At 47.9% G+C, this 21,865-nt stretch overlaps 1 protein-coding gene across 1 annotated transcript in view; it reads left to right on the top strand.

The window, feature by feature from the left end:
- Positions 1-16,095: 16,095 nt before the first annotated feature.
- Positions 16,096-21,865, top strand: part of STT3B (STT3 oligosaccharyltransferase complex catalytic subunit B) — a 74,124-nt gene continuing 68,354 nt past the window's right edge. The window contains exon 1 of the mRNA XM_084619222.1: positions 16,096-16,608. Within this exon, the coding sequence (XP_084475348.1) occupies positions 16,325-16,608 (284 nt within the window). The 5' untranslated portion in view covers positions 16,096-16,324. The remainder of the gene's footprint in view (positions 16,609-21,865) is intronic.

Below are 21,865 nucleotides of genomic sequence, written 5' to 3'. Positions count from 1 at the left end.
CGTAGTCCAGGTGGTCTCCGACCCTCGTGACTTCCGCCAGGACCACCCTCTGGCGCACCGAGCGGGACTCCGCCTCCTGCACACGGAGCTGGGGGTTGTGTAGCAGGGGCTCCGTGAGGAGATCTGCTCCCACGGTGGCCGCCACGGACCTGGTTGTTAGAAACAGTTTCCAGGTCCGGAGGAAGTCCTGGTAGAAGACCGGCAGCCCGGAGAGGTCTCGCGGAAAACCCCTCGGAGAAAGATAAAAGAGCTGCCGGTCATATCGAAGCCCTTGGAAGCGGCGCAGGAAGGCGTGCGCCAGTATGCTCCACGCCGAACTACGTGCACTATAAAAGAGCCTCTGCAGGGCCTGGAGGCGGAAAACGCGGACCTGAGTGTACAGACATTTCAGGCCCTGCCCTCCTTCCTTCAGGGGTAGATGAAGAACTCCAACAGGGGCCCAGTGCATTCCTGACCAGAAGAACTCTAGAATCAATCTCCGGAGGTGGGTCAGGAAACCCGGGGCCGGGGCCAGGTGTTGAGCCGGTACCAGAGCGTGGACAGGACTAGTTGGTTAAGCACCAGTGCTCTCCCTCCGAGGGAGAGACATCGGAGTAGCCTCGTCCATTTCCGGATCCGCTCTTCAGCCCACCTTCTAAATTTTGCCAGTTCTCCAGCGGGGAAGGGTGCGTGGCGGAAAGGTAAACGCCGAGATAGAGCAGTGGATCCGCACTCCACCGGATGGTCTGAAGCGCGGGTGGGAGGGAGCTTACCTGCCGCCAGTCCTCCACCGCCAAGCCAGAGCTCTTGACCCAGTTGACTCGGGCGGAGGAGGCTGCCGAATAGATGGCCTGGCATGCCTCCACTCGCGCCAAGTCACCCGGGTCCTGGACCACGAGGAGTACGTCATCGGCGTACGCCGACAGGACCAGCCACAGCTCCAGTTCCCGCAGCACCAACCCAGTCATCCTCCTGGGGAGGAGACAGAGGAAAGGCTCGATCGCCAGAGCGTACAGCTGGCCCGAGAGGGGGACCCCTGCCGCACTCCTCACCCGAAGCTGACCGGTTCGGCCAGGGTCCAGTTGAGCCTAACCAAACACTCCACGGAGGCATACAGCACCTGGAGAAAACTCACAAACTGAGGTCCGAATCCAAATGCCTGCAGAGTGCTCAGGAGGTACCCATGGTCTACTCTATCAAACGCCTTCTCCTGATCAAGAGACAGGAGGGCGAACGATAGACCATCTCTCCGCCCGAGTTCCAAAAGGTCTCGGACTAGAAAGAGGTTGTCGAAAATGCTGCGACCCGGGACAGTATAGGTCTGGTCTGGGTGGACCACGTCCGCCATCACGGACCCTAGCCGCAGCGAGATTGCTTTCGCTACGATTTTGTAATCCGTGCTAAGGAGTGAGACGGGACGCCAGTTTCGTAGATCGCGGAGGTCCCCCTTCTTCGGCAGCAAAGCGAGCACCGCTCGCCTGCATGACAGAGGGAGGACCCCGCTCTGCAAGGACTCAGCCCAGACGGTGACTAGGTCTGGGCCGAGAATGTCCCAGAACGCGCGGTAAAACTCCACGGTCAGCCCGTCCATGCCCGGAGATTTATTGGTGGGCATGCGACGGAGGGCTTCCGAGAACTCGGCCAGGGTGAGAGGCAGCTCTAGTCGGTCTCGGTCGCCCACGCTGACCGTGGGGAGTTCCTCCCAGAGCACCTCACAAGCGTCAGGATCGGTCGGGTCCGGGGAGAAAAGGCTTGTGTAGAAGTCACGGGCCCTCTCACACATCTCCTCCGGATCCGTGAGGGGGGTGCCGTCTTCCGCTAGAAGGCAGGTGACGTGTTTCTTAGCTCCCCTCGTTTTCTCCAGGGCGTAGAAGAAACAGAAGCCATGATCCATCTCCCGAAGGAGGCGGATGCGGGATCGAACAAAGGCACCTCAGGCCCAATGGTCTTTGAGGGCCCGGAGCTCCTCCCGCCTCTCCCGGCACGCTCCGCAGAGGAACAGGTCCTCGGGGCTGGCGGCCAGATGCCTCTCCATCTCTAAGACCTCCCGTTCCAACTGCTCTATCGCCGTATTTCTCCGTCGGCTGGTGCCCCAGGTGTAGTCACGGCAGAAGAGCTTGGCGCGCACCTTCCCGAGATCCCACCATCGCCGCGCCGAGGGAAAGGCACGCCGCTGCCCTCGCCAGGCCAGCCAAAACTCCCGGAAGGACATCACAAAGCCCTCATCCTCCAACAGGCTGTTGTTAAAATGCCAGTAAGCCGGCCCCAGCCTCTCTGCACGGAGGGAGGCTGTTATGGTGGCTAGATGATGGTCGGAGAATGGGGCCGGCCGAATGTTGGAGGAGTGGGCTTGTGAAAGATGGAAACGGGATAAGTAAATATGGTCCAACCAAGAGTGGTGTGACCGATGGGCCTCCACCCGGACAAAGGTGAACGTGGAAATGTCATCTGGGTGATGGTCACGCCAGACGGATGGCAGGGGGGCCGTGACGGTTGTAGTAGTGTTGGGGGGCGGGCATCGATGGATCGGGGGGCAGCTCCATGCCACACCTCTTATGGCCCTACAAACGCAGTTAAGACACAGTCAAACTCCCCCCACACGAGAGTACAGTTCAAAAGTTACTCAGTCTTATGGCCCCCTCCACGATGATTTGTAGCTTCCCTGGGCGATGTCTTTGTCAGCTGTCTTCGCTCCCGGGCTTTGTGGAGCATTCCAGAAATGCCAAGCAGATAAAAAGAAAAAAAAAACTTGTCGGTTAATTACAGGTCCACAAACAAACAGCAAACAGCTGGGTTTGGGGGTTTCCATTCCCTTCCTCCGGGGAGCGGGTCAGCAGTCCTCCCCCGCTCCTCCGGGGGTTTCAGCTGAAGCAATAGCAGCATCCGAGGGCAAGCGTGGGGGGGCTGGCAGCAAGCTGGCAGCCGACCAGCACTCGAACGGCAGCAAAGAAAAACAGCAAAAAAAAAACCAAAACAAAGAAAAAGCGTCTGGCCCGGTCATGAGGGGGAACTGAAGCGAGGTCAAAAAGTAAGAAAAGCCCACGCCAGGGGGCTTTAGGAGAGCATAGAAAGCAAACAGATTAGCAGCAAGTGAAGGAGGTCCCTTTTCCCTGGGTAAGGGAGCAGGGAAGGTTCCAGAACAATCAGGAACCTTCTGGAAACAATTAAGGCAGACAGTCTGATTAGAACACCTGCAGCCAATCAAGAAGCTGCTAGGATCAATCAAGGCAGGCTAATCAGGGCACCTGGGTTTAAAAAGGCGCTCACTTCAGTTTGTGGTGCGCGTGTGAGGAGTTGAGAGTGAGAACGTGTACTATTGGAGGACTGAGGAGTACAAGCATCATCAGACACCAGGAGGAAGGTCCTATGGTGAGAATAAAGAAGGGATTGGTAGGAGGCCATGGGGAAGTAGCCCAGGGAGTTGTAGCTGTCGCACAGCTGTTCCAGGAGGCACTCCAGGCAGCTATGTTCCACAGGGCCCTGGGCTGGAACCTGGAGTAGAGGGCGGGCCTGGTTTCCCCCAAAACCTCCCAACTCCTGGTCAGACACAGGAGGAGTTGTCCTGGACTGTGGGTTCACGAAAACAGCCAAACTGAGGGCTGTCGTGAAGCTCCAAGGTGAGCAAATCCGCCAATAAGCACAAGACCCACCAAGGTAGAGGAGGAACTTTGTCACAACATAATAAAGAAGGAAAAAAAGACATGCTAATTTCATATCATATATACCTGGAAGAGCAATTAAATATACACAAACACTCTAAATACATATCTCCCCAATGAGTGCTGATCAATCCTTTATACCACTCCATGTCATGGAAGGCAGTATGGTCTAGTGTTAGAGCACACATCTGAAAAGCTTTGAATGACCTTGCAGAACTTTGTGCTTCAGGTTCCTTATGTGTAAAATGAGGATAACAACAGCCTGTCTGTGAGGAATAACTAGTATTTGTAAAGCATTTAGAAATCCTCAGATGAAAGACACCCATATAAAATGTAGAAGTGTAAATGCCATAAAAGGAGTAAATAATAGATATGACAAGTTCTCTAGTGTGTAATGCACAGTCAAGTTCATCAGAATGGGTTGCTTGAGTTACAAGATTGTTTGTTACATGACTCTTTGAATTTGTGAACATCTACCTCACATTGGCTGATTTCCTTCCCTGAACTGGCAAATAAACTACCCCAAAGTCACATCACATGACTGATGTCTGTCTGTCTTTCTCTCTCACGCATGCACACTTGTATACTGGCTTAACTGCCTTGGTTTTAGAATCTGTCCTCTGGCCATGTTCTCATATGTGCAACGTGTCTCTGAATCTAGTTATAATTATAAGCCACGCCAGAAAAAGCGCAATATTTTCTACCTCTCCAAATTGTGTGGCTGTTTTCTTTTGGGAATTAGACTGTTTGGTAAACTAATGTGAGGTATTAGATGAGTTTTCAAAAACAGTTTCAAAAAGTAACCGGCATTTATTGGTATGTACCTCAGTCTCCCAAGGCTCAAGTACAGAACCTCTTCCCCCCGCACCCTCCCAAAAGGACGAAATGACAGATTCGGCAGCAAGCTTTAAACATTGTGGGATTAATTTCCTCAGAGCAAGACTTTTTATAATAAACATTCAACTTATCTGAGATAAATATTTTACAACAATAAAAGCTGAGATACCCGCACATTGATGTAGAATAGCTGTAATTTTGGGGTCTAAAATGAACAACATTCTTCATATAAGGGATTCCCTGAGATATAAATCTATCAGGCATTACAGAATATTTTAGAGCCATATACTGCCTTCACTCCACTAAACTGTCCTTAGTAACTGTCATGATGTAACTCAGTCTTTGTGTTATGAGCCCTTAAAATCAGTTGATGCGGTTGCAGTGTCCAGAAAATTCACATCAACCACTTAAAGTCATTGCTGAATTCAAGAATACCACTTCAGTTCTATTTGTGACAACAGAATGAAATTACACCATCCTCAAAGTGCCCATAAACTCTTGCTTTGTATTGCACTGTGGTTCTTGTTCACAACAAAATCACATAAATTCTTTTAGAGTAGCAGCCGTGTTAGTCTGTATTCGCAAAAAGAAAAGGAGTACTTGTGGCACCTTAGAGACTAACAAATTTATTTGAGCATAAGCTTTCGTGAGCTACAGCTCACTTCATCGGATGCATTCAATGGAAAATACAGTGGGGAGATTTATATACGTAGAGAACATGAAACAATGGGTGTTACCATACACACTGTAACAAGAGAGTGATCACTTAAGGTGAGCTATTACCACAGGAGTGGGGAGTATCCAGTTTGCAAATTAATTCCAATTCAGCAGTCTCTCGTTGGAGTCTGTTTTTGAAGATTTTTTGTTGAAGAATTGCAACTTTTAGGTCTGTAATCGAGTGACCAAAGAGACTGAAGTGTTCTCCAACTGTTGTTTTTTTTTAATGTTATAATTCTTGACGTCTGATTTGTGTCCATTTATTGTTTTATGTAGAGACTGTCCAGTTTGACCAATGCACATGGCAGAGGGGCATTGCTGGCACATGATGGCATATATCACACTGGTAGATGTGCAGGTGAACGAGCCTCTGATAGTATGGCTGATGTGATTAGGCCCTTTGATGGTGTCTCTTGAATAGATATGTGGACACAGTTGGCAACGGGCTTTGCTGCAAGGATAGGTTCCTGGGTTAGAGGTTCTGTTGTGTGGTGTGTGGTTGCTGGTGAGTATTTGCTTCAGGTTGGGGGGCTGTCTGTAAGCAACGACTGGCCTGTCTCCCGAGATCTGTGAGAGTGATGGGTCGTCCTTCAGGATAGGTTGTAGATCCTTGATGATGCGTTGGAGAGGTTTTAGTTGGGGGATGAAGGTGATGGCTAGTGGCGTTATGGTAACACCCATTGTTTCATGTTCTCTATGTATATAAATCTCCCCACTGTATTTTCCATTGAATGCATCTGATGAATGAGCTGTAGCTCACGAAAGCTTATGCTCAAATAAATTTGTTAGTCTCTAAGGTGCCACAGTACTCCTTTTCTTTTTATAAATTCTTTTGCAATTCTGATGCAGTTAGTTGATTAGTTCTGTGAAGCAGTTGCTTAGTAAGGAACTTACTAACTTATCAGAAAGGAACTTAGAAAATGCAAAGAAAGAGGACACTATACAGTCTGAGATACTAGTAATAGAAATTTTCTGAAGACAATAGGGCTAGGTATATTTAGGCTACAACCCTGCTTAAGGACAAAGCTGCACAGAGTTTGGAAAGGTAATTTTTCAAGCATGGGGAATTCTTTGCTGACATTACACTACATGATCTTCAGAATTTTTCCACATGAATTAGTTAATGGACTAAAGACAATATCTTTATTACTATGGTAGTACTTTTCCGAGCTAAACAACCTGCCAAAATAAATTCAGAATTGTTGGACTTTGATCAAATATGTCCATATTTTAAAGGTGACCTGCAAATAAAAAAAATCCATTTACTTCAACAATTGTGAGGAATGTATCCATTAATTAGGCTTAGGGTGTAGAAAGCACATTCACTCCTTAAACAGCCCACTGAAACCAATGAAAAGACTCTCCTGACTTCAACAAGCTTTGGATCATGCCTTCAATTTTTTCCCCCTTTTCAAGAACACAAAAGTTGCCAGGCACTGTTCTTCTGATACCACAGCATGCACTTTGCTATGATGTCACGGCTATCACAAAAACACACTAGTACATGGTTTGGCTTCTGCACCAAGCTCCTGATCCTGCTCCCATTGGAATTTGTGGCAAAACACCTATTAATTTCAACTGAGCAGTCTCAGAACCCTATATTTTTAAAAAATTATCTTAATCCTCCAGGAGAAGTACTTGACAGCTTTGATGTCATAGCATGATGGGAGCCTAGGAACCATGACTTCAAAGGACCTAAAATAAATACAACCGATAAGAATTTATTTATATGCTAAATGTTATTATTCACCTGCTTGATAGGAGTATTTAGTAGATATCGCCAAGAAAATGGTATTTACATGGTTTTATGTGCTGGTCACATTGAAGTCCTTCCTTAACAACACTAAACAATTAATAATATGAACATTTTGTAATAACACTTTTCTAAAGCCTCTATCAATGATAACCAAGTTATGATTAAGGCACTTACTAACAATACTAATGACAAGCTACCACAACTCTTCAAGACAGGTACCCCAGAGATCTGTGTAACCCACACACCTTCTGGTGTGGTGCTCTGTCCCATCTAGTGGCATTGAGATCACTTAAAGAGAGAGGTAAAATGAGTCTGCTCTACAACCTTAGCTAAGAGCCAGTTACCTTTTAGCTCATGCTGTGGAGGCTCATGCACTAAGCTCCAGAGGTCACCCAGTCTGATCCTGCCTGCCGCCGACCAGGGTCTGTCGGCATTACAAGTGGGGGCTCATCCGGAATTTCAACGGGGAAGACTCTGAAGCTCGGGATGAGCTTCCTCAGCTAGGGGAAGTATGTAACCCACAAACCTCCTGGGTGTGGTGTTCTGTCCCATCTAGTGGCACCGAGACCACTTAAAGAGAGAAAGAAAATGAGTCTGCTCTACAGCCTTAACTAACAGCCATTTGTCTTTTAGCTCATGCAGTAGAGGCTCGTGCACTAAGCTCTAGAGCAGGGGTGGGCAAACTACAACCCGTGAGCCGTTTTAAGCTGGCCTGTGAGCTCCTGCTGGGGAGTGGGATCTAGGGCTTGCCCTGCTGCAGTGCTTCAGCTGGGGCACCGGGTTGGGGGCTGCACCACACGACTCGGCCCCACTCCAGTGCTCCAGCTGGGGCGCTGGGTTAGGGGCCGCTCTGGCACTCCAGCCAGGGTGCTGGGTTGGGGGTCGCACCAAGCAGATCCCAGAAGCTGTGGCATGGCCTCGCTCCGGGGGTTGGGGGCCGCTCCGCACATAGGAGCCGGAGAAGGGACATGCCACTGCTTCCAGGAGCCACTTGAGGTGAGCGCCTCTCGGACCCTGCACCCCTGAGCCTCTCCCCACACCCCTGCCCCAACTCTCCAAACCCCTCTACCAGCCCGGAGCACCCTCCTGCACCCCAAACCCCTCATCCCCAGCCCCACCTCAGAGCCCGTACCCCCAACCAGAGCACTCACCCCCTCCCGCACCTCAACCCCAATTCTGTGAGCATTCATGACCTGCCATATAATTTCTATACCCCGATGTGGCCTGCAGGCCAAAAAGGTTGCCCACCCCTGCTCTAGAGGTCCCCGGTTCGATCCTGCCCACTGATGACATTACATCTGTTGGCATTACATCTGCAAGTCTGAGAGGTCCCAGTGCATATACATGTTGAGGACGGTAGCCATTACAAAACAAAACAAAACAAACCCGTCTAGTGTTAGAATTACCTTGGTCATTCTGACAGGAAAAGGGACACCAGATACACCCCGGAATAGCCCAGTGACTAGGGCACTCATGAGGGAGAGCAGGGACTTAAACAGGGATCTCCTACATCTTAGATGAGCACCCAAACTGGGCTATTAGCCATTTACAGATTATCTCTCTCTCTCTCTCCCTCTCTCTCAGTTTCAGAAGGTCTCAGGTTCATTCTCCATCACAACAAAAATTCCAAAACCTCAATTTTTCAGAAAACTGAATTCTTGTTTTCTGGTTAGCCCTACTCAGGGGCTAGCTAGAGACAGGAGAGGGTGTGGCCAAGGCTTCCTTATGCTGTGGTGATTCCCTGCAACTGCAAAGCCCATGGGGGATGGGGTGAAGTGCATATTAGGGCACCCTAGCCTGGGGGAGAAGGGGAAGAGGACAAAACACACCTGCTAACTAGTACAAAAGGGGAGCCTGGAGGGAAAACTACAAAGTACTCCTGGGGGAATTCTGCACCAAAAAAATTAAAAGTTCTGTGCCAAAAAAATAAAAATTCTGCATACACTATTTTAAAATTTTACACACTTTATTTGTCAAAAATAACACTACATAATCACACCAGTTTTAATTATTTTGGTAATTTATTTCAAAATACCCGTCAGCAAGTATGTCTGTAACAATACAGATATCCCCAAAAATTCCCCCAGGAGTAGAGAGTTAAAAAAAACCCTATAACAACCCAGTTCTTGTTTCTCTGCCCCTTGGCCTCCCGAAGCCCAGCCAGGGGACCAGACACCCACAACCCCTCCCCTCCAGCGCCCAACCATGGGATTCCCCCCCAGTCAATAAACCCGAATCCCCTGCACCCGCAGAGATCAGCTGTGCACCCCCCGCCCAGGTACCTGCACCCTCCCCTCCAGAACCCAGCTGCAGGTCCCCTGCCCAGACACCCACCCCCATTTCCCTCAGAGCCCAGAGGGAGAAACAGCCTGATGCTCAGTCCCAGGCTTGTGTGGAATTACCTGCGCGCTGCCACCGCCTCCTTCCTCCAGTGTGTGCTGGGAACTGCAGCTGCCAGGAATCCTTCTGGCAGTATCTTCTATGTGCGAGTTGGGCTCTGCCACATCCAGTGGCCCCTGGTGGCAGCGAGCAGCGCTGCAGCCCATTTCTGTGCGGGCAAGGAAATTCTGTGCAAAAAACATTAATTTCTGCAAAATTATGCATTGCGCAGCGGGGCAGAAGTACACCAGGAGTAACAACAGGAAAAAGAAGGAGCAGGAGAGGAACAATGGAACGGTAGCAAAATAAAAGAAGTACAGAGACAAGTATCCAAGGGAAAGGGAGGATATACAAAATACAATATAGAAGAAAAGAAAACTTTGGAGAGGAAAAATGCAGACGAAGAGGAAAGCAAGAAATAAACAACTGGGACATTTAACAGGGAACAAGACAGTATTGATTAGGGTTTTGAAATTTACTTTTTTGATAACTTATTTTCTACATTTCACAACTCAATTCTAGAGATTGGAAAAGGGAAGCTATAGTAGAAAGTTACTGGCAATGGCAACGAGATTTGAGTCAAAATGTTGCTGTTAGACATAATGGTAGATTAACGCCTTGTCTAAAGACAAAAATTGCACCAGTTCAACTAAAACAAATTCAAAAACTGTTTATAGTTAAGTTGGTGCATACTCCTTTGTTGACAATGTTATATCAGTTTACAAATGGCTTATATCAGTTTAGTTTGGATTTAAGTGTATCTGCATAAATTGGCATGAGATTAAATGAAAATCAATTTTAGTTAAAGCAATGCTGTGTGTGTGTGTGTATGTAGAAAAAGATTAATACAAGAGAGTTTCTTTTTTGAAATGCATGCTACTATTGCACATAATTTTCCCTGGGAATTTCAAGTTTTACATTTTTTTGTGGTTTAAATAGTGCTATACATTTTTTAAAAACAAATATAAGCTTATCTAGTTACTTAACTGAGCTCTTCACCATGGCACAAATCCCTTTTTGCTAAATTCATTTATACAATACCATAATATTCAGTACACTATTGTTGTTACATCCGTTGCTCTAGTCACTGGTAAAAGAAATGTCTTGAAGCGTAAGATTATAAAGTTAAGATAACTAAAGTCGTCTCTTACAGGACAAGTAGGAATTTGGGCGTCTGTTTAAAAATGACCAGCTCATCCAGGTCAAACTAGAACTGCTCTTTGACCGTATACGGCTTACTAGACTACAGCATCTTCTCCTACTCTAAACAGCCTAGTTTGATTTTTTTTCTTATGATTGTGATAAATTAATTAAAAATGCAAGATAGACCTGCTTGTCCACTTTCTCCAAGATGAATTTTGTTTGCCATTCTGTCACAAGTGAGCTCAGTGTCAAAGATGCACAGCTCAGTGTCAAAGATGCACTGTAGATCAGCTGGAGAATGAGTTCTGATTTTACGTTTTCCTGACTGTTTACAGAAACACAACTTCTGATATTCTCCAATTTTAACAACTCTGCCATGATCCCAATTGCAGCATTCATTATCTAATACTACAGCCATCAGAGTACTATAACTCTACCCTTAAGGAAATGTGAAGATTTTAAAAACACAATAAAAATTAACTTTTCCTCAGGGAATGGGGATATTTCAGTCTTCCTCTGAATCGTCATAACAGACAATTGCTCTTCTGCATGAGAAATTTTAAGTGGTCATTGGGCAAAGAAAGAACCAGTTGTCCACGATCCTTAGCGCTGATCTTCCATTAAAATAAAAAGAAACCCTGCAATACCCAAGGTAAGGATTTGTAAGGAGATGGAAGGAGCAGAAAGTACTATTTTTGGTGCTTAAGTGATCACAGAAGTAAATCAGTCTCTCACATCAAGATACACCCTCTACTGGAGAATTGTATTATGGGTTTTTTTGTTTTTGTTTTTTTGGAGAACTGTATGTACTGCACTGACAGAGGATAGGTATTTTCCTTTCCTAACTACTATGATCCTGTGAGTCTTCAATGTCCTATTTTTTATCTGTTTTACTATGAAGATTAATATCCTTATTTCATGCTCCAACTTGAACAGAGCAATTCAAGTATATAGCTACAGACACAGTAATGAGAGCTTTTAACAAAAATATGCTTTTTATTACCATTGAAATTCATTGACTGAGCTCTGAGATATTCAGAGGTCCAGACTTTTGAACAGTTTGAAATAGAGTAATTTATTACCAGGGATCAGAAGACACTCTACCTTGTGTTAGCATTCAAATGAATCAAGTTCTCTGGGCTTATCTACATGCAAAAATTGTATAGCTTTAACTATAATGGTATAGTTAAAGCAGTACAACCCCACTAGCCTGGCTGCAGTTAATACAGATATAAACTTGTGGATACTGGTATTCCTTATTCCAATAGGCTTAAAGGGATAAATTATAGTACCATAATTATGTCCATATTAGGATTTGTATCAATTTAACTGTTTTAATTTTAAAAAAATCATATGCCTAATCAAAATAATTAAACTGTGTAAACCAAGCCAAGAACTGTGTAAACCAAGTTTCTGATGCTCCGTGTACTTTTCCAGGCTCATTTCAGTATATAGAATCCTTTCCTGGTCTCTCCACAACTGGCGGGGGCGGGGGAGGGGGGCGGAAGGGGAGGGAAATGGGGGGGATGAGGTAGGAAAGACCTCCTATACTAGTGGTCTCCAACCTTTTTATGCACAAGATCACTTTTGGAATTTAAAATTAACCCAGGATTTCCCCCTCCTCTTTCCCAAGGCCCCACCTCCCTCCGTCACTCCATTCCCCCCTCTCTCCATTACTCACTCTCCCACGCCCTCACTCACTTTCACCAGACTGGGTCAGGAGGTTGGGGTGTGGGAGGGGGTGCAGGCTCTGGGCTGGGGCCAAGGGGTTCGGAGTGTGGGCGGGGGCTTCAGGCTGAACCTGGGGTAGGGGTACAGGAGTGAGGGGTGCAAGCTCTGGGAGGGAGTTTGGGTGCAGGAGGGGGCTCCGGGCAGGTGCAGGGGATTGGGGTACAGGAGAGGGTGAAGGGTTTGGAAGGGAGTTTGGGTGCAGGAGGGGGCTCTGGGCTGGGGCAGTGGGTTGGGGGTACAGGAGGGGGTGCCAGGTGCAGGCTCCGGCCAGGAGGCACATATCACAGGCTGTTCCTGGCCAGTGACGCAGTGGGGCTCAGGCAGGCTGCCTGCTTGCCTGCCGTGGCCCCATGCCGCTCCCGGAAGCGGCTGGCTCCTGGCATATCTCTGCGGCCTCCGGGTGGGAGGCATCAGGTCTCCGTGCGCTGCCTGCGCGCGCCACCCCCGCAGCTCCCGTTGCCCAGTTCCTGGCCAATGGGAGCCATGGGGACGGTACTGGGGGCAGGGGCAGCGTGCGGAGCCGCCTCCTCCTCCCCAGGAGCCGCAGAGACATGCCAGCAGCCAGCTGCTTCCTGGAACGACGTGTGGCTATGGTAGGAAGGCACCCTGCCTGAGCCCCGCTGCACTGCCGGACTTTTAGTGGCCCGGAGATAGCAATTGACTGGCAGAGGCTCCAGGATCTACCAGTTGATCGCGACCCATGGGTTGGTGACCACTGTCCTATACACACCACCATCATTCCTTTAAAGCAATATCTCTCTACTGCATCACTGCCAGGAAGTGTTGCTGCCAAAAGATTGGATAGTAACTGTTAACAGCAAATCATCTCACCAGAAGAATGGAATGAGACTGGTTCAGAAATAAAAATCAGTCCATATCAGAAAAAGATTGTTACTGGCAAACTTTTAGACACATTTGCTCTTTGCTCATGAACCAATTAAAAAAATCTGGGTGGGAACATTGGCAGAGAGGCATTCAGTGTGTTTAACTTCATTTTCCTCAGACATATTGTTGGCCTATTAGAACATGACTAGCAAAGCAAATTTATTATATTAAAAAGCTACATTAATGTTTTTTAAAGTATGCATACATTTGGCAGCACTATTTTGTAGTTTTCTCACAGTTTTCCTGGACCTTAATCTAAAATCCCCCAGTGCATGTGAGATGAAGAGGTTAACAAACAGGCTTGATATTTAGTTATGCTACATAAAGCATCATATATCAAACAGTAAAATAACTATGGCTGAGTTCAGTAAGATCCATGTGGATAGACTCTTGTGCCCGTGCATACAAGCCTGCAGGAAGGGGGGGGGTCTCTATTTTAAAAGAGATTTATCTATTGATATACAATATTGATTGTATATTATCTTTTTTGTGGTACTTGTACAGTAGTAATTATTTGAGTTGTTATACAAATTACATAAATTCTCATGTTCTGATGAGGACAGGTGTTGTGTCAAGATTTGGATGCTTCTTACTACATGCTCAGCTTCTTTATTGCTACCAAGCACCACAGTAAAATAACTCAAATATTGAGGAAAAAGTAATCAAAAGTCCCTCCTGGACAACAATATTGCCTTCCACTTATATAGCATCTTTCAGCTAAGTATCTCCAATTACCTACAAAGGAAATTATTCTTAACTGCTAGGGAACAGAGACACAGAAGGCAAGAACTAATTTTGAACATGTAACTTGAAACAGCTAGGGCCTTATTTTCAGAAGTGCTGAGCATAAATAGTAACGGAAAGGGAAGCTGCAAGTACTCATTACCTCTAAAATCAGGCCTTTTGTGTCTCAGGTTGAATGCCCAAAATTGAGGCACCAAAACCTTGAGTGACCATTTTGGAAAATTACACCTAAGGGAAGGCCACATAATGAGTTAGCGGTACAAGTATTCAACAGTGCAGAAGCCCCATGCATTTTCCTAGACAGCACCTAATCTCACACTACAATTCATATAAAGAATGGAGGATCTCCCTCTGTTTCCATTTCCTTGATTAGGATCACAGCAGCAGGACTGGTTATATAGTTTGCAGCAGTGCAGACAATCTCACATGCTCAAAAAGTCAGGAACCCAATGAGTCAGGCCACCAAAGTTAGTGAACCATTTAAAAATAGAAGTTTTCTTTTAAAATTTGCCTCCAAACTTGTTTCCACTACAAACTATTTTAAAAATGAAAGCTGAACTTATGCAATTCTAGGTCTTCAAGAAATGGGACTTTAAGAAAGACACTAAATATTGCAAGACTAGCAAGTCATGACAGCTAGCAACACTTCACAGTGTTTGGGAGGCAGATTCCCCCCAACCCAACTGGAGACACAATGAACTTGCTCTTCTTCGCCTCACTCTCCCCAGGAGAGGATAAACATGTGACAGATGTGTGATCAGGTTGCTTAATTACACCTCTGGAAGGCACCAAGACACTAGGTTGAAGAGCACAGTCTAAGAGCCTATACACAACAGAACAAGAGGCAGGTGAGACTGGGGCAAAACCAGGCATTGAGTTGCTTCCCTCTCCAATTCTCCTGCCAGAGAAGATCAGGCATATCTCAGCTGCCATTTGTGCTGGAACTACTGATGCTGGGTATGCTTCCACACTCCCTAGCTTAAAGGGGTTTCTATTATATACAGGATTTGCAGTTTGATTCAATGGCTTTCAGCATTCCTACTATAAAAATTGTTTCAGCACCCCAGACAACTGGAGATAGACATGGCCTGAACAGGAGCTTTTGCCTCACCCCGCCATCTGCAGCCAGAGAGGGGCAGGCAGGGCTACCGACCGTCGTGTCAGTATAATAGGCGGCGGCCGAGGAGGGGGAACAGTTCACTCTTGGGGCCAGGCCCTGACCCCAAGCAGATGGGGAAACAACTCCTGGCTGCTCCCCCCACACTCGTGCCCACCAGGGAAGGCACCAGGCTGCATCAGCTTCACCCGCACACGTCCTCCGCATTCGCAGCCTTGCTCCCGACAGCTGGTCAGAGCAGGCCCTGGCTGCCTGGGCCAGGCCGGGCGTACCAGCCACCGAGCCCAGCGAGCCAAGGCAACTGGCCCCAAGCGAAGCCAAGCCGAGACTACAACTCCCAGCATGCCGCGCTCCGCCTTGCTGCGGGATGGAGCGGGGACTTCCCGCCGCGTCCCCACCCTACGGGCGCTGCACGAGCCCCCCCGCTCGCTCAGGTAGCCCTAGCACGATGTTATCAACCCCAGCCATTCCTAATCCCCAACTACCGCATTTATCTTACGAGACCGTTAAACTACGCCCCCCCCTCCCCCGCCGCTTTAATAAAATTGGTGGAAACAGCCGCCAATCACAGTCTTCCACTTCGCACTGTCGCTTTCTCATTGGTCGCTGTTGGTAAAGCCGCCTCTTCCCCTGCCACGCCTGTACTGGTTGGCTGAGACAATGGGCCTGTCCCTGCCCCCTGGAAGTACCTGTCGCTCTGTGACAGGTTGACAAGGAGGGCCTGACTGAGAGGGTAAGGTGGAGATTGGTTCCTCTTCCTCCTCCCCCTTCACCTCCTCTCTATGCCCCCGCCCCTCTGCTAGCTCCGCCCTCTTTCAGGCGGGCGGGGGAAAGAGAGTCCTATTCATTTATCCTCACACCTCTTCTGATTCGCCCGCGGCTTTAGGCCTTCTGGTCGTCTCATGGCCCAGCCTCACCCCACTGTCTCCCACGTCATCTCCCCCGACGGTTTCCCCTTGGCTCGCGCGCGGCCGACCCGCCTCTCTGCCTCGCGCTCCGCCGCGGCCGCCCCCCACCCGCTTCGTGCACAGCCTCCCTCCTGCCTCCCTCCTGCCGGCTCCTCCTTCCCCCTCCGCCCGCCCCCTCTCTAAGCCTGTGGCCCCTCCTTTCCGCTCCTCCTTGCCCTCCCCCGCCCCCCCCCAGCTCTCGCGCGCGCGCGCCGCCCCGGTGGCTCTCTCTGCCTCGCGCCGCGCTGGGATGTTGACGGCTGCGTCTGGAGGCAGATCCCGGCTCGGCGAGGCGGCGGCCGGGGGAAGCCAGTGAGGCAGCCACAGCCCCCGCCGTAGCGCTCAGGGAGCGGGCGGACCTCCCTCGTCCGTCCCCCCCCCGCCCACCCGTGCGCTAGGCGGAGAGACTGCGAGGAGCCCGGGGTACAACATGGCGGAGCACTCGGCCCCCGACCACAGGCACAAACCCGCCAACTCCGCCGGCTCCTTGGCGCTGGGGAATAGCCGGCCCGGGACGGGCAGCGGCTCCGCCGCGGCGGCTGCCGGCGGGCCCCCGGCGGGTGGAGGCGGCCTGTCGGGGGGCCTGTCGCAGCCGGCGGGCTGGCAGTCGCTGCTCTCCTTCACCATCCTCTTCCTGGCCTGGCTGGCCGGCTTCAGCTCCCGGCTCTTCGCCGTCATCCGCTTCGAGAGCATCATCCACGAGTTCGACCCCTGGTGAGTCGCCGCCGCCCTGGGGTGGGGTGGTGGGACCGGCGGGGGTCGGGGCTGATCGCTGCGCTGCCCCTGGGATGGGCGATGAACGCGCTGCCCCCTCCCCCCCCCGGTGTCCTGAGCTCCGGTGGCGGGGCGCTGCCCCCAGTGAACGGCCCAACCCGGCCGGGCACCGGCCCGCGGCGCCGCTCGCCCACTTCGCCAAGTTGAGCTGCGCCTGTCCCCACTGCCGGGGGGCGGGAGCCGCGAGAGGACGCGGTGCGGCTGGGCTGGGAGCGAAGGGGCACCAGGTGCTGGGACACGCGAGGTGAAGGGGGCCGTGGGCCGAGCAAGGGGGCGCAGGCAGGCGGCGGGCTGGGAGGCAGCGGGAGCCGAAGGTAAGGCACAGAAGCGGCAATACGCAGCCAATGTGTGTGGGCTTTGCGGAGCATGGGGGAATCGGTGTAATTGGAAGAGAGGAGTTAAAATGAAGCTGCCTTATTGCTTTGCCTTTTTCCTTCCTGTGTGTTGAATTTTGCATGCTGCAGCTAGGAGGGTTGGTACAAAATACAGTTTTTTCTGGCAAGGGAAAAGTTGTGGCAACAGCAGGCAGGTGGGCTGTTGAGTTACATTGGAGATATTGAAATCCGTATGATCGGTGCTTTTTTAAATGAACCAAAAAGGAACTAGAGTTTCATATGAAGTCTTTCTGTCACATTGTTGTCTCCAGATGTGCAGTAGCACTTCATAGTATTCTTTCATTGGATTCCTTTTTGGCCAGGGAGGGAGGAAAATAAGAATTGCACCTCAGGAAGTAAATCTTCATAAAAGTGACTGGTGGCATTACAATAAAATGGGTGACACTGATTTACTACCAGATATTTCAAAGTGCCCAGGTTTTTTTAACCTGAGGTTTCTTAGTGTTTGCTTTCATTTGTATGTAAAGATATTTGGGAATCTTTAGAAAATAAAGTGGATTCTTGTGTGTTGGAGGGAATGGAACCATGTTATGTATAAGATCAAGAAATGCTGCACTAGTTTCTGTTCTAGTCCTTGCAGCAAGGTTTGTGGTTAAGAGGAAGGCAGCAGGAGTGTGGGGAATTGAAATATTGTATCTTGTGTTAGTTGAGACCATTCTAGTAAGTTGCCCCGTATTTAGAACTTTAAGTAAGATATTTTTGCATTGTTCATTTGATTTTCATATTTTTTTTTTAAACAAGCCAAAATTTTAGGTGTGAGGTCTCTTATGATTGATCATTTTGAGGGAAGGACATGCTCTATGTTTTGAAATACTGAGTATACATTTTATTGTTCATTTTATAAAATATATATTGTACATTTCAATTTGCACACTTGAATATTCAGTTTGGGTGCAACTTTTATTTCTTATTTAGTTTGCAAATTATGGTATTTAAGGGCAGAGGTAGTGTCCACAGAAGTAAAGAACATCAAGAAGGCTTTGTTCTTAAGCATTGTGTTAAATCATTTTAATGCAAATTCAGTACTGAAAAAGCAAAAGTAAAGGATACTCTGAAGTTCAAGCATTGGCCTGTTATAAGAGTGTTTTATTGTGTAAATATAAATAAGTGAAATTGAAATGCAAATCTAAATTAATATAAATTAGAGAAGAAGGGATTTATTAAATTTGGTGCATCTTCTGCTATTTCAGGAATTGTCTCCTATGTAATTTTTTTTTGCTTTCTGTTCTAAATTTAGGTAAAAGGACTTATTACACTTTGGAATAGTTTCCAACTGCAATAGATTTTGCTCTCAGGAAGTTTTTCCTGGTATAGGGCCTAAATTTTCACCTAATTTCTTCCCGTTATTCTTATTTATCAAGGTTCATTCTCAGATGAATGGGAATTGTGCTGTGGTGAGTTAGGTGATGTAGTATCAACTTAAAAAAAAAGGATAAAACAAAAATTAAATTTCTAGCTCTTATAGCAGCAAAGGTAACATTCTGCTTGTAAACAGTATGTTAGATGCAGTCATCTTCCTGACTACAAACAGATAGCTTCAGTCTATCTGTTTCGGCATGTAGCTTTGCCAATCATCTGTAGAATAAAGTTAACAAAACCCAGTGGTTATACTGGAAGTCTTGGGGCAGCAGTGAAAATATCAAGAATCATGTCAATGTTATGATGCTACATGCCAGAAGTGTAGCAGTAGGCACTACAGCTATTTAGTGGGGAAGAGAACCTCAACTATGCAAGATCTGGAAGAAAGATAGAGTAGAGGAGACCCGGGTACATTGCAGCTGTCTCAGTGCAAGGAGACAGGAGGAGGAGAAAGAGCTGCTCCTCCATTTGAGCAGTTAGGAGTAGAATTTTAAATTTACAAGACTACTAGTCAAAGTCTGGTTAGAAAGAATCCATAAGCAGAGTCTAGGAACCATGCCCAGGTAAAAATCTCAGTAGCTGCCTCCTTCCAAGGGTATATCTACATTGGCAGAGTTACATCGCTGGCAGTTACATCGCCACTTGGAGAGCGCTGAAGGAGAAACTGCTGTTGTGTGTTCACGCTGTCAGCTGCCTGCGCAGCAGTGTGTTTACACTTGCAGCACTTGCATCGGTATTCGGAGTGGTTCACAGAGCATCTCTTCCTATTCTGCCACTAAGAGTTGTGGGAAGGTGGAGGGGGTCACGGAGGATCGTGGGTCCTGACCCAATGCCCGTGATGCATTGCTTCGCACCCCAGCAATCTCTGTGCTTCCGTCTGCATTTGGCGCCATCTTTCAATGGTTTGTGTACTGCGCACTCTGCCTCTTCGGTCCGCAGGAATGGATCCTGCACTGTTGACCAATATGCTGCTCGCTTTCACTAACACGTAACGAGTGGCAGTGGAAGTAGTCCTTAAACTACAAAGGCAAGAGGAGTGCGACGTTGATCTCGCCGCACATAGTAGCTACAACAGAAGATTGCTTGCGGAATTCACGGAGCTGCTGTCCTTAGTGGAATGCCACTTTTGAGCTTGGGAAACAAGCACTGAGTGGTGAGATCACATTGTGATACACGTCTGGGATGATGAGCAGTGGGTGCAGAACTTTTAGATGAGGAAAGCCACATTCATAGGACTGTAATGAGCTCACCCCAGCCCTGCGGCGCAAGGACACAAGAATGAGAACTGCCTGTCGTTGGAGAAGCACGTGGCAATTGCACTGTGGAAGCTGGCTACTCCAGACTGCTACTGATCAGTCGCTAACCAGTTCGGAGTGGGAAAGTCAACCGTTGGATGCGAGTTGACGGAAGTGTGCAGGGCCATTAATCGCATCCTGCTCCAAAAGACCGTGACTCTGGGCAACGTGCGTGACGTGGATGGCTTGCATAAATGGGCTTCCCTAACTGCAGAGGGGCAATAGATGGCGTGCATATACTAATTATGGCACCAGACCACCTAAGTACGTTAATTGGAAGGGGTATTTCTCTCTGGTTCTCCAGGCACTTGTGAATTACCATGGGTGTTTCACGGACATTAATGCAGGCTGGTTCGGAAAGGTGCATGACGCATGCATGTTTCGGAACACTGACTTGTTCGGGAAGCTGCAAGCAAGGACTTTCTTCCTGGACAAGAAGATCACCATAGGGGAAGTCGAAATGCACATTGTGATCCTGGTAGACCCTGCCTACCCCTTAACGCTGTGGCTTATGAAGCCATACACGAGGCGCCTTGACAGCAGCAAGGAGCAGTTCAACAACAGGCTGAGCAAGTGCAGTATGACTGTTGAGTGTGCTTTGGGCTGTTTAAAGCCCCGCTGGCGCTGCCTATATGGGAGGCTGGACCTGGCCGATGACAATATTCCTATACTTATAGCTGCGTGTTGTACGCTCCATAATATTTGTGAAGGGAAAAATGAAAGCTTCACTCAGGTCTGGACTGCTGAGGCTCAGCACCTGGAGGCTGAATTTGAACAGCCAGAGACCAGGCTATTAGAGGGGGGCAACGTGGGGTCATAAGGATCAGGGATGCCTTGAGGCAGCAATTTGAATCTGAAAGCCACTAATACTTTTTGCTATGGTTAGGAGTGTGGTGCTTGTAATGCTAGGAGGTGATCGTGATTGGTGCAGACGATGCACTGTGAAGGTTTAGGAAAATTGCGTGTTGTTTTGCAGGGCTCTGTTTGATTTCAATTAATGGAATAAAAATTGCTTTCAAACCAAAACAATTCCTTTATTAAAAAATTACAACCAGAGGAGAGAGGGACAAATAAAAAAACACATTAGCACTGTGGTAGATGGGGGGAAGGGAGGGTCCCAGGAGGAGTCCCGGGATGGTTAAAAATTTGTGTATGTGCAGGTATCATATGCAGTCTTGTCCTCTGGAGTACAATGCAACGGGTACTGTACTTCTGTGGGGCTAAACTGCAGAGGGATGGGTGTTGAGTGCAGTGAGTACTGCGAGTCCGCAGCGCTGGACTGTGACAGAGTAGGAGGAATGCAACAAGTACAGACTGGAGGCAGGAGGTTGATAAGAGTGTGTTGGTGGTGTCTGGGAGCGCCACTGAGTATTGCATCCAGCCCTTTGTAGAACCAGCAGCTCGTGGGCGCAGCACCGGAGCGGCGGTTTGCCTTCTGCGCCTTGTGGTAGGTGTTGTGCAGCTCCTTCACTTTGACCCTGTACTGCAGTGTGTCCCGGTCATGCGTCGTGCAATCTGTCCGTAGATATCATAATTCCTACAGCTGGAGCTCAGCTGGGACTGGACAGCCTCCTCTCTCCAAATGCTGATGAGGTCTAGCAGCTCGGCATTGCTCCAAGTGAGGGATCGCCCGGTGCATGCAGCAGGCATGGTGAGCTGGAAGGATGCACTGAGACCATTGCATATATTGCCAAGCAAACAGGAAGGGGACTTTCAAAATTCCCAAGGAATGTAAGGGGTGGTATCAAGCTTGGTTACAAAAGGGCTGTCAAGCAATTAAAAAAATTAATCACGATTAATCGTGCTGTTAATAATGGAATACCATTACTGGATATTTTCTACATTTTCAAATATATTGATTTCAACTACAACACAGAATACAAAGTATACAGTGCTCATTTTATATTTATTTTTTCATTACAAATATTTGCACTGTAAAAAACAAAAGAAATCATATTTTTCAGTTCACCTAATACAAGTAGTGTAGTGCAATCTCTTTATCATGAAAGTTGAACTTAAAAATGTAGAATAACTTTGTACTTTTGTTAAAAAAATTTCCAGCAAGAAATATTTTAAAACTAATGCTATTTTATAGCGAGTGGCTTTATGATTCTCTATACATGTGTGGTTTTCTTTTAATAATTCAAT

The sequence above is a fragment of the Lepidochelys olivacea genome (assembly GCF_965140295.1).
Source record: "Lepidochelys olivacea isolate rLepOli2 genome assembly, chromosome: 2".
Lineage (NCBI taxonomy): Eukaryota > Metazoa > Chordata > Testudines > Cheloniidae > Lepidochelys > Lepidochelys olivacea.
Note: the sequence above shows the minus strand (reverse complement) of the source record. Positions and strands in the feature narration are given on the sequence as shown.